Source organism: Anoplopoma fimbria, chromosome 13, assembly GCF_027596085.1.
Source record: "Anoplopoma fimbria isolate UVic2021 breed Golden Eagle Sablefish chromosome 13, Afim_UVic_2022, whole genome shotgun sequence".
Taxonomy (NCBI): domain Eukaryota; kingdom Metazoa; phylum Chordata; class Actinopteri; order Perciformes; family Anoplopomatidae; genus Anoplopoma; species Anoplopoma fimbria.
In genome coordinates this window covers 12375762-12389302 of record NC_072461.1, presented here as the reverse complement: position 1 = coordinate 12389302, position 13541 = coordinate 12375762, and the positions used below count along the sequence as shown (strand labels likewise).

The 13541-nt window shown below is 40.5% G+C and overlaps 2 protein-coding genes across 2 annotated transcripts in view; one reads left to right on the top strand and one right to left on the bottom strand.

The window, feature by feature from the left end:
* stxbp1b (syntaxin binding protein 1b) overlaps positions 1 to 6066 on the bottom strand; it is a 28793-nt gene extending 22727 nt beyond the window's left edge. Inside the window, exon 1 of the mRNA XM_054610867.1 lies at positions 6004 to 6066. Within this exon, the coding sequence (XP_054466842.1) occupies positions 6004 to 6040 (37 nt within the window). The 5' untranslated portion in view covers positions 6041 to 6066. The remainder of the gene's footprint in view (positions 1 to 6003) is intronic.
* Positions 6067 to 9779: 3713 nt separating this feature from the next.
* Positions 9780 to 13541, top strand: part of niban2b (niban apoptosis regulator 2b) — a 28777-nt gene continuing 25015 nt past the window's right edge. Inside the window, exon 1 of the mRNA XM_054610614.1 lies at positions 9780 to 9897. Within this exon, the coding sequence (XP_054466589.1) occupies positions 9843 to 9897 (55 nt within the window). The 5' untranslated portion in view covers positions 9780 to 9842. The remainder of the gene's footprint in view (positions 9898 to 13541) is intronic.

The following is a 13541-nucleotide window of genomic DNA, read 5'->3' as shown; positions in this document are numbered from 1 at the left end:
CACACACACACACACACACACACACACACACACGCGATCTCATGCAACCCTGATCGGGCAAATCCTTTTCCACCAAGGACAGTGCACGCCTACGCAGCTGTAGTGTAATCGGAGGGCAGGGAAACAGAGGGACAGAGGAATAATATGTTCCCTCATAAGGAAACTGTATCGCCACGGCAACTAAAGAATACCATATGCATATGTCATATAATAAATAATAGGGTTGAACTTATTAGAGACAGAAAAGCATAAGGAGGTATTTCAGTTCCTGAGGTGTGAATTAAACTGAATCCAGTGTTTGTGTTGATGAGGAACATCCCAGATTCTGTCGTGAGGGGTTTAAGCATCCGTCCTGTCCGTCAGACTGAACATGAAGGGACCTGGTGCTGGGAGGGACCGGCCCACTGCAATCACTGCCTCTAATCTGCCAATCCTCCCAATCCTCTTACCCCTTCCACCGCTCCCCACCGCTATATCTGGGCCGATTCTGTGTCAGCGGATGTGACGTCACAGGGAAGCAGCAACACTGACTCAACAACAACTTCTTGTTTACATTTTTATTGTTTCTGTCTTTATCTTGTAAAGTGCCTTTGAGTACCCTTTAAAGCGCTTTCCAAACAAAATGTATTATTATATTATTATTATTATTATTATTATTATTATTATTATGTTCAGTACATTGTACTACTGACTACTTTGTGAAAGTAATGTGTGTGCATGTGTTTCTGTAACGGCCCTTGCTGCACTGTGATAAATGTAACACCTGAAGCAGCTATCACACTGTTCACCTCATTCACACACACACACACACACACACACACACACACACACACACACACACTCACACACACACACTCACACTCACACTCACACACACACACACCACACACACACACACACACAAACACAGATGATCACACAGAACACATCCTCTGAAATAAGTCCACATGTCCCGGATCCACAGAGAGCCACGGTGACATTTCACTTGAAGAAGCTGCTCCTAAAGAGTTGCTGCTACATGATAATAGTATGTTGCTGTGTGGCTAATGTCAATATTTGTGAACGAGAAAAATCTTGAATGTTCTTCACAGATTTAAGTACAAGTTGATATGATTTATAACAAAACATCTCCATAAAGGTGGATCAGATATTTTAAAATCCAACAGACCGTGTGTCTGAGGAAAGCTGGTGATGACAGTAAATGCGAACAGTCCTGTTTATCCAATCAACAGGATTAAGTGGAAGTGTTAGTGAAGAGTGGGACGCCACCTGACAAGAAGCTTTCACAGGATAAACAACAACAGGCTGCTCCAGCAGATAGATCTGTCTGATCCAGGTTCATAATATTGAGTTGTATCACAATAACTAGCTGTTACTATGTAGGAGAGCAGCTCCTCTACACTCAAATCAGCGACGTGATAGAGGAGTAGATTGTACTGTTCAATGAGACATGCAGAACTGTCTGACTTTCTGTAACCTCCTCGACCCTGCCACAAGCACTACAGTGTCCATGTTGTATGAAAAGACTGCATTCAATAGAATAGTTTTTTCAAATACGTTGATATATAGGCACATACTGTACTCAACCCGACATCACCAACAGTGGACAGTGTTTAACTTGATTTCAATCATCGCATGGATACAGGGCAGAGCCGGCCAGAGGCATTAGCAAACCAAGCAACTGCTTAGGGCCCCATGGCAACCAGAGGGCACCCGAAAACAAGTTGTGTAGGCCCCTGCAAATTTGTCTAAGCAGGGGTCAGTGTTTACAACTTCGATGAGAGGATTTAGTTAAAAAAAGAAAAGAAACACAATGAGAGTGGATTGCGGTAACAGAAATCAGGTCAACTTGTTTTCTGTCCTCTCTAAAAACAAGACAATGATTATCTCGTCTCTCAGTCCAGGTATAGTTACAACTGCAAGATGGGAAGTTTAACATTTAAAATGTTAAGCTAGCCATACTGCAGGGCAATATGGATCCATGCCAATCTCTCAGAAAAGAATAACCTTCAAGTAGCCTATTCAGCCAAGCCCTAGTATAAATAGTATATGTATGTATAAAAGTAAATCTGGATGGGGAAAGTTTGAATGGGCCTGATGCAGCTGATATAATTAAATATAGTATTTTTTTTAATACCTCACATCATTTCTGCCGAAGTATGTCAGCAGAGGAGATGCAGCACAGACTGAGTTGATCCACATCCAGCGGAGCCAAAGCTCAGTGTGACATTTAGATAATTTTCTACAAACGATATTTTCGACAATCTCCAATTATTTGTTACCTCAGCTTAAGACTGCAATAAATATTCTATTCAATAAATGTTTGTTTATGCCTCATTTTGTTCGGTATAGGTCTATGTATTCTTAAACTGGCAGATGTTTTAAAGGAGTAGGATTGTAGTGTGAGCACTGAGATGTGCGGCTGTTTGTCAACAGCAGATGGCATTATCTGAATTTACCTTGGTGCCCCAGGTAGATCAGGGCAGCCCTGATGCAGGTACTTACATAAAACTTGACCTCTGAATTTGACCCATCCTGAACCATTTAGGAGCAGCGGGATGCTGTTAACCGCCTGGGGAGCAAGTCCATTTACCATTACCATCTAACCAGCCGATTGTCTCCAAGAAACATTATCTTACCTCGAGCTATCAACATACAAACAGTATAGTTTTTAAATGTGATATTCTTTCATAATCTTTGTTGGATGTGTGTCTCTAAAGTGTTGAATTAAAACATCTGTAAAACAGAATGAGTTTACCTCACTTGTTTGGTGAAGATGCACCTTTTGGAGAAGCTTTTTTAAATGACAGACACCTGCAACAAAGCTGGATTACTGAAGTCCCCATGTGAAATGTGTGTCCATAGGCATATTGTTATTTAATCAATAACAAGTCTTTTCGAGAATATGCACTACTGCGCACAAATAAGTAAAATGAGAGAGGCCACAGTTTGATTCTGCAATATTAGCTGAAGAGGGTCAAAAGTGAGGGTCATTAAAGCGTACAGCATCCACTCGTAGAATCTTGAGTTACAATATGTAACTAACATTCTATATCATATAGGCTTTGCCCTCTGAGGGCTGTTGCTATTTGATTAAGGTAAAAGCTGATGTAGTCTATGCTCCACTGTGACACAAGGTCCACAAGCCAACAACATACACCAGTTCACAAACCATGAGTGCAATGCATAATAATAATAACGCCATGTGCGACCAGTGTGGAGAAAAAAGAAGATAAGCAATGCTACACTCGCTTCACAAAGCGCTGCCGGTGCAAAAGAGTAGGACCTCGATTATGTACCATAGTGGTCCCCATGCAGCCCATTAATCTGTGATGATTGGATTAGAGGCACACCGTCTGACACATGCATAACATTGCCTGAACCGGCAACACCTCATCTGCCGTCTAAAACATTTAACCCTGAATGAGTGAGGGAAGACTCAGACACATCTCTGATGGATTGAAGGACATGGAGAACCCCAGGATGTGGCTAGACAGATCACTGCCACTGTCATTAGGAGCTCACACAGCCAGTGAGATAAACACTGTTTCGACAGAGCCTCACAATGTTATGAACAGCGGCTGTGTCCTTCTTTTGTTTACCGTGCGTACAGCATACTGAGATGAAGTGCACATTGGCTAGAGTCGGTGAGACACTAAAGAGAAATGGCTCTTGACCAAAAGGAGTTTGTGAAGACTTCAGGTTTAAATGAAGGATTTCGCTGTCAAGTTGCTTGCACTTCCATCCTCTCTTACAGAAAGGAAGGACAGCGTGAGTGACAACGTGCATTAGTCCCTCACTCTCTAATTGAGATATAGCATCTTGAGCGAGATTAGGGCGATCGGTTCAAAATGGAGAGCTAGCAGCACCAACAGTTAATATGACAGACAAGGCACGAAAGGTTTCTGTCGTCCGACTCCATTCAGAACACGCTGCACCAAAGGATACTCAAATAGCAATCTCTCTCTGTAGCCTTTGTGGCAGGATGAATTGGCAACCATGACGCACTAGTATGTTCTGGTGCGCTCTGATAGAGAGAAAGTGGCTTTGAGACCACAGAACCAGGCTCCTGGTTATTTCCAGCAGCCGGGCTGAGCACACCCAGTCCTGGCGGTTGATGTACGCTGTTCGTGTTTTCTGTCCTCACCATGACGTGTCTGTCTTTTAGCAGATGAGCAAAGTGCTTCAGCACTTTCAGTACCGTGGACAGCTCCAGACACAGTGGAGGTCTGGGGAATTCCCCCTATTTTCCACCCACAAAGTGAGACTAGCACTTCCCATCCCATCCAGAAAGGACGTGTCTGTGTTCACTGATATGTGCGACGCTGCCCTCCTGAAGTGGAACCCAGTATGCCAGGAAGGAGGCAGAGCCAGAAAGAGAACCGGCTATAGAGGGAGTTGAGCCAACAGACTCTTGCCCCTCAAGCGCTCCTCATTTGGATTGTCAGGGAAGTTGCAGGTGGAGACGTCCAGCTAATCGTCCAAATCCTGACAGTCAGCCTACCTGCTGTCCCCACCACATGTCACAGTTTGAAGACTCGGGGAAACTGACCAACGTCGGTATTTGACGAGTTGGGAATGAGAACGTGTTGGATACAGTGCCATGAAGTCATTGGTAACAGTTAGCCTATTACCATATCTATAGTACTGCACACTGTACTACACACAAGGTGTATGGTGTTCTCCTGGTCTTGTGGGCCGTGTCCACTAAAGCGTTGCATTTTTACACTACGCTTCAAACGCCAGCAACGTGACAAGGCGCCGAGCAACTATTCTGCATTGAGCGATGCACGTTTAACATTTCTCTTCAGGTCACCATGAGTTGAAAAAATTGTGCAGTTTGGCTGAAAAACTGTCCTCCTCACTGCCACTTTTACCAAGCCGTCCAATCATACTGGAACTTTATGGTGTCCTCATATCCGGAGCACTGGACCAAACTAATTTCCCCGTGTGGGATAATAAAGTTGATCTGAATCTGAACACAGAGCAGACGGTGTACTCTCTTTTCAATTCTGTTATTAACTTATTCTTCTTTGCCATTCTTATGAAATGTTGCTTTCCTTGTTCTTGTCCTCATTTGTTCCTTTTCTGGTGAAGATGTCTGTTATGAGGAGGCCATTGGTTAACCAACCTAAAAGAGTGGTTTATTGGAAAGAGGCACTATTTAATCCAACACTGAAAATAAAATGTAAAACTGCAGCCATAAACAGTTCACGATGTAAACAAGCTTTTCACTCTCGTGGAATGATCTGTCTCATTTCAAGACCTGGCATTGCCTTGAGAGAAACATTCAACAGTCATTGAATTTGATTGGATCTGTGTCAGTGCACGCATAGACCTGATGCATGTAATCTATATCTACATTATAATAAAGACCAAATTTTAAGAATAGACTACTCTATACTGATGCTGATATGCTGCACACAGAAACAATGATTTGTTTGGTTGTTACTGTGGTTTTTGGAGTCGAATCTGTCCTCTCGCGCCTCTCATCTGAGAATGATGTCAAAGCACTTAATCCGCACAGACACAGATTAGCGAGCCGGGATTTACACCAAACCAGGACTCCGAGCCCTTCACACTATAAACGTCAATGGACAATAGAAACCCGGTCTAACGAGAACACCACCGGGCATATTCATATTTATGATTCATGTCACTGACAATACAATCTGGAGAAACATCCATTTGGCGAGACGCATGGCTCGGATGGGTCCGTGCGTCTTTTACGCAGCGAATTTTCCCCAGAATGATAATAATCATACAAACAGCAAAAACAATGTCACCAAGATCTGCGTTGTCCTATATTACCGACAATAACCAGAAAACTAACATAATACAAGGATAGTTTATATCTCAGGTGTGGTGAAGGGGAAAGCCCTCCCTGCCTTGGCAGTACTTTACTTGATTTTGGAATGATGATAATTAAATCCTCCGTGGATTATTTTTCTTCATGTAAGTATACCAAAAGTATAAATATTCTAATACATAAAATACACTTACTTTCTCCAACAATGGCTTTAAGTCCAAGTGGTGCCATGATGGTGAGTCCTTTGGTGCTTGTCCACCTCGCCACACAGAAAACAGATCAGGGAGAGAATTACCGTCAAGCACGTAGGAATAAGTAACACACTTCCGTTCCAATTAATCCAAAATAAAAGCCTTAAGAAGGATAGTATTGCAGTGCCATTAATGGCGTAATGAATCATTATTAAATGAACGACTGCGTTTGGTTTAACGAGGAGTTTATGTGGAAACATGAACATTTCAATCAGCTTGGAAATGTATTCTTGACCTTGGGCCACTACATCAGTGAAACAGCATGGACCCTGCAGAGACTGAGCAAACACTAGAAACAGACATCTGTATGTGAACACCATAACAACACCACTCAGTATCCACTGGGTGTACAATCTAACAGTGCATTCTACTGTAATGTCTGGCGAGAAACCATATTACAACTAAAGCTCACAATTTTGTTTTATTAAAAAAGGAAATGTCTTATTACTGTAATTCAAAGGCTGATTAGATGTAACCATACAGATCCTGGAATACCTGCCAATGTGAAATAAGTTGGGTTGTTGTTGGAGGGGTGGTTCAGCCGATAAAATGACAGAAATGAAAATATGGATATTTTACGAGACTACCTGGTGTCCACAGAATCATGAGAATAGGGTCGACTGAGGCTTAGTGGTAGGGCAGGGTCGTCCTTGTCGATGTGTCGTAGAGCAAGAAACTTAAATTGCTCCCGAAGGCTGTGCCATCGCTGTGAGAATGTTAGACAGTCCTGATGGTGGCCCCTTAAATGGTAGCCCCTGCCATCAGTGTATGAATGGGTGTAAACTGATGAAAAATGACATGTTAAAACTGCTTTGAATGGTTTTAGGAATAGAAAGTAATATACAAGTACAGTTCATTTAGCCCACAGTCTAAAGACTATCCAAAAAAAGTGACTGTTGGGTTTGGCGTCCATGAGCAGCAGAACTCAGTCAAGTTCACCAACAGAAATGAGTAAATTACATTATTTGTTAGTCGTCGCCTATATTATTGAATGATTTGGCGAGTTATTCAGCAAAATGTCAAAAAAGTAAATATGAAGAGTGTCAACATGTTGCAGTTGTCCTTCTTAATTTACCAAATAGTCAAGTGGATATTGTGTCCTTTGAAGTGCGAGAGGCGGGGTGGAACTCCCGGTAGTCCTTTCAAAACAAAAGCCTTCGCTCGGTGATGAAAGACAAACACACTCGTAAATATGTAATACAATATAATAGATGATGCATTTGCCGCTGCTGCTTAACGGAGTGATGCGTCATCTCGGTCGTCACGTAGGTCCGGCGAAGCCACGCCCCCTAATCATTCATAATCATTCCTCTATAGAAGCAGAGGTCCATCCACAATTTAAATGGTCATGACCGACTTTCAAGCGGTTTGATTTGTTACCATTGACACACCATTGTATATATGAAACGGGAGCTTGTTAATTAAAAAATACGGTGTTTCATGACAAGTACTTTATCTTGTGTAGATTTAGTCACACATTATGTAAACCGTGCATCTGTAAGGTAAGGTAAAAAAAACAAAAACCGACATGTTTATACAAGAAAATACAAATTTAGTTTTAATCTCATGAAAAGCATTAAAAACTGTTTTCCGTAGAATAATATGAGGCAGGTAATTGTGCACTGGTTGCCTCCTGTCATATAAGAAAATCACCTAACTTTGGAACGTGAACAAAACTGACTTCTGACTTGAGTTTTCACAATAAGGTGTTAATATGGGACAATACATACACAATACATGGAATATGATTAAATTAATTATATTCACAACCATGTTGCCTGTGTCCCTAATAAATAAATAAATAAAATAAATTCCACAAAATTGTCTTAGATCTTTGGTAGCTGGAAAGAAATGAAAATAAATAATTCCAAAAATAATGTCTGACGCATGAGTTGAGGACATCTCTGACTACATACCGACACAATATCAATCATTTTATCAATTCAGACATTGTAAAGTAAAAGTACGACATTTCTACAGTGAAATAGATTCTGAGGGTGCTGTAATTCATCATTACAATGTAATGTCCTCGTGTGAAATTATCAGAGACCTGTTGGTCATAACTTTTTTTATTTTTGTTTCAGAACAAATATATATATATATATAAATATATATATATATATATATATAAATTATATATATATATAAATATAAAAAAAAAAAAAATTTAAGGGGGCAAAAACGAGCTGTGATCGTAATGGGGATTCTTTTTTTGAGTCATTAGAGTTCGAAGCAGTGATTTGTCCACAAGGAGGAGCAACTGACTTAGTTTCTTTAACTTATCTGTGTGTCATAAACAAGTCAAAGACCTCTTATATGGAAACTCCAGCTTCATCACTGTCACTGGTGATGAGTTTTGAACACCTCCAAAAATGTTATGTTTTTTTAATGGTAGCAAAGGTGAGATATCTGCAAGAAATACTCTTGACTATGATGGTTTTCTTGCTGGGGAGATTAGAAAGTCAGTAGTCCATACATCCATCCAGTATCTTTACCCGTTTATCCTGTTCATTGAAATGATGAAGGCACTTTCGATTATTGTTATTAATCACATTACTATCCCTATTTCATAATTATAATTCTACTATAATAATTGCTGCTGTTATTATAAGTAGTCTTATTATATGAATCATTTATGTCATATACATTGAATGTGTTGTATCTCTGTTATGCTGCTCATTCTGTACACATGACATCTATTGCATTCTGTCCATCCTGGGAGAAGGATCCCTCCTCTGTCGTTCTCCCATAGGTTTCTTCCTTTTTTCTCCCTGTTAAAGGGGTTTTTAGGGGAGTTTTTCCTGTGCCGATGTGAGGGAAGGACCTCTGAGGCAAATTTGTAATTTGTGATTCTGGGCTATACAAAATAAACTGAATTGAATTGAACTTGCAAATGACAAGTTAGTACAGAATGCAAACAATAGTTTGGTGTTTTACGATTACCTCTTTACTTAAGATTTCATTAGAAAATAAAAAAAATCTTCTTTTTACAAGGTGTACCAAAAACACTGGCAACAACGAAGATCTTGGGTAGATAATAATGAGAATAAATATGAAAAAAAGGTAATCTGGTTTGAATTAAACCAGAGGGAACCCCACGATGTGACCCGGGGAGAACACCACCGTCCAGCCTCAGTCGGTAACATATTAGAGAGACCTGTATCAACTCAAACTGAGAATAACTGTAGAATTCATACACATTATAAGGGTTTCTTTCATATTCTGAATCCAGTTCTTTGAACTGTTACTAGGCTACTTTTAAGCAAAAAGAGAAATAGTATTTTATAAAGAATATTCCGTGTTTCTCCACCAGTGTGGAGAAGGCTTTGACACACCAACACCTTCATGTTGAGAGTCACACTTTACAAGGTAGCTATAACCGAACAGATGATTTTGTGTCCAAATAACTACCTTTATAAATGTATCTTCTTATCTTTTGGTGTCGGGGTTGCGGGTGATTTTGACTCTTGACCTCGTTTTTTACCCAACCTGACTTGAACGCACCGCCGCTGGAAGGTGGGAGTTTTTCCTCCTCACTTACTTTAAAAGAGGGCGTGTCTCTCCGTCACTTTCCTCCTCGGCTAACGTTTCTGACTTCCCGCTACCTTCCCGTTTGCCACTTCTCCTCTCCGATCCTCGGTCCCTTCCGTTGGAGGCGAAAGGGCGTCTAAGGAAGTCAACCCCCCCCCCTCCCACCCCCCCCCCCCCCGTCCCTGCGTTTGTCTTAAAGACCAGTTTAAAAGACCAGCGGAGTCACTGCGGGATTTAGAGTTCCGTCCGCCATGGGGGACGTGATTTCCAGTCACCTGGATGAAGCCAAGCGGGAGGTGATCGCAGGTGAGGCAGTGTTTTGTTTGGTTCGTGTGCGGCTTTCAATGTCCATCTGGAGGTCCTATCCGGTGTGGGAGAAAAGAGACCCGTGTAACCAGCTGTGAGGGGGACTCTGCTGCCTCATACACTGGTGCACTTACGAGCGACGTACCGAGGGTGTGTGTGTGTGTGTCTAAACGGTCCACCCCTCCCTGCATACGCAGAAACATTTGAAGAGACCTGAAAACACTTTAAATTGAATTTGATATGTCCCCTATTTATTTAATTCTCCTGTTCTACGACATTTGCTTTGTAAGTTTGCTCATCCTTTGAATCCCCTTCAGCTGCTCACTAGGAGCTCTTCCTTCTGTCAGAAATGCATTTCTTGGCCTGCTATGTAATGGCATCATATCTAAAACATATTTCATCTGACTTTGCCAAAGCCATGAAGTGTAACTTTACATTATAAAACGTAAATTTACTTTTGATTAATTTCTGGAAAAAAAAAAAAAGAAAAACAGTTCATGGCAGCTACAGTTAAGAAATTCCATTTTTGTTGCATAACATGCAACAAAAATTTATGACGTGGAACTAACAATTTCTGCTTGGAATTTTACTTAAAACCAGTAATCGACTGCCAAAATAGTTGTGGATACATTTTCTGTTGAAAATCGAATGGATTGATCGTTGGGTTCTGCTGTGAATGGTCTGTGAGGAAAATGTGGGCATTAGTTGTCAGGTGTCCCTGCTTTCTCTGGAACACAGGTGTAGCTGCATCCACCAGCCCCACCCTGTCTGTGAATTCAACACATCCTTGTAGTCCAGGTTCACTTCATTGTCACGGCCATTTGGACTTTGAGCTCACTTGAAATATAGAAATATTGCTCACAAGGCCCAACCCCTCTGATCTTGTATCTTTAGTTGTCAAACTGCGTTGCTTTTATATAAATGGAATTATTCACATAGCAGACAGGGTGACTGGCCGTCTCTAACATCTTCACTCTCTCACTCACAGAGCTAAAAAAACATGAAAAAATAGAGGCTGCACCCTTATCGATTTCAGCTTTTACAAATGAGCGCGGGGCCTTGTTTTATTCAGCCTGTTACGACATGTTCATTTGTAAGAGAAGTCAGATCTTGAGCAGAGTTTCTGAGAGCACAGTACAGTACAGTACAGTACAGTTTGTGTAGGAGAGAACATGAAATGCTGAAGGCCGGGGTCCATCCTCTGATATGTTTAGAGCCTCTTTTTAACACTCACTCCTTGATGCGATTCTTAGTCCAGACCGAATGACGCCAAGAAAACTGGATGGACCGTCATGGACTTTTGCACAGAAATTGATGGTCCCCTGAGGTTGAATCCTACGTACTTTGGTGATTCCCCTGGGTCCGGTATTTCCAAAATGATCCCACAGGATTATAATGGTCAGATTTTATTGAACTCTGATCTGACCTGAAAAATTTGGTATTTCGAAGCAGATCCAAAGAATCCTGATCTTGAAGATGTGGAGATCAGATTTGGGGATCAAACCCTACCTTTAATCTTGCCCAAATGCTGCATTTGAGTATTTCAAAATTGAAGGCAGAGATCTGGATCAGTTTGATGCCAAGATTCAGGATAACTTGAAACCAACCTCAAAGGTGGATTTGATGTAGATTGACAAATACTTTAGGCTTCTCTTCTCCCAGATATCCCTACACGAAATGCTCATTACATCTGAAATGAATTAATATACAGTTGAATAAGCCTTTCAAATGTGAAAGTGTTTAAGTTCTATATTAGCTATCTAGTTTTAGTGTAATAGGATAACTTTTAATCAATGCAAAATGGTTAGGCAAACTGCTTCCTGAAAACTGCTGAAAATACAAGCTAACAAATACGGGCAACCCATTTCCAGAGTCTAGTTCCAATTAAATATTATAACGTCAGGATTTGTACCAAATATCCAACATATGTTTTGTTTGTGGTTGGGGATTGTGACCGAGAGAGTGAACTCTAGAGGTAGAACACGTCACATCTCCAAAGTATTTGAACAGTCTGTGCACATGTAGCCTAACATCCCTTAAAGAGAGTTCGCTGCGTTCAAAGGCATTTTATATATTTTGCTAGCTAGCTAGATAGCAAGCTGACATTCGCTTCAGTTCAGCAAAGCTAGTGGTGTAATGGAACGTTGTTGATCTGTGATCCATACTGATCCCCCCCCTCACAGACCAGCATGTGAACCTATGATTAATGAAACAGTTTAACGTAAACCATCACAGTGTGAAATTAAGTTTTACTGGTGATCTTTATCCTCCAATATTCAGTAAAATATGAGATATCATTTATGCTTTTCTAGTCTCTATTATCTCTGATAATGTTACATTGTAAACAACCAATCAGTGTTTAAATCAACAGGAGGAGAGCTAGTAACGTTAGCAGCACCGCTAACGGCTAACAAACAGAGGTTCCTTTCAGTTCCATCATGATGCGTTCAGGCTCCGTTCAGTGAAAATGAGTATCGGAAGAAGGGAAATAATAATGTTTTCATGATGAATTATGACCTGTAGCTCTAAGCAGATTATAATAAATCATTAAAACTACTAATGACAAGATTTGTCTTAATCCATTTAAATACATCTTTTAATTCCTCATCATTTGAGTGGTGTGTTTTTATGAAGTGAAAAAAAAAACACTAAAGAAGACTATATCTAAGTTAAAGTATAGCATTTAGAATTTCTGATGGTTTACTGACTTCAGAGTGTTGAAATAATTTTTGGGACGGTGGCAATAAATCGATAAAGCTTTTATCTGAAAGCTTTATCGCTAGCATGCTAGCTACTAACCACAGAAGTGAATGGAGCCAAGTTGGCTCCTGTCAGCCCAACCAAAGCTTAAATAGAGATAGTTACATGACCGTGTTAAGTAGGTGACAGTTCAAGTAGCTAGCTAAGTAAACATGTTGGTTGCCCTCTGTATAGTATTACAAATGCTACATATCAGACAAACATTTGCTTACATTTGAACACGTATGCTGGGCCAACACTTGCTCCTTATGGAAAACGTTCACGCTTATTATTTTAATATTTTTTACTCTTTTATTTATTTACATATTTTATTTTCTTTCCTGTCCTTTCACAAAAGAAAAAAACCCCATTGTGATCATGAGCATTTTGTGGTTTTTTTCTTGAGTGTCCGTAAAAGTAGTAATAAGAGTATAGTATTGCGAAAATGTTTTTAAAATCAGAAATCAGCTCTTCAAAAAACACATAAAAATTTAAACAAATGTGGCACAAAATTTGATAACTTTCCGTACTACTTTCCATGGCAGCTGGGCCAAGCTGCTGATCCCCCTCTGTTCTCTGACCCTCGTGTGAACTATGTGGTGATTGAATTATTAGTATATTAAAAAGTTACTTGGCAAAAGATTACAAGGCCGTCGTGCGCACTGTAGTTGATGGGAGTGTTGACCCAACCGGATACAAAATGCCAAGTGAGGGCTCCATTTTGGCCTGGGGCCTAGGGGGTTAAGGAGCCCTGCCTATCTATGTACTTTCTGAAAATTATTGATTATCCCATAATGACTTTATCACACTATGACTGATGTTGCCCTTTAAAGACCCTGTAAATCTGTTGAACGGTAAACCTTAAACTCATAACGTTTTCGGAACACATGAAGCCAACTACCTTT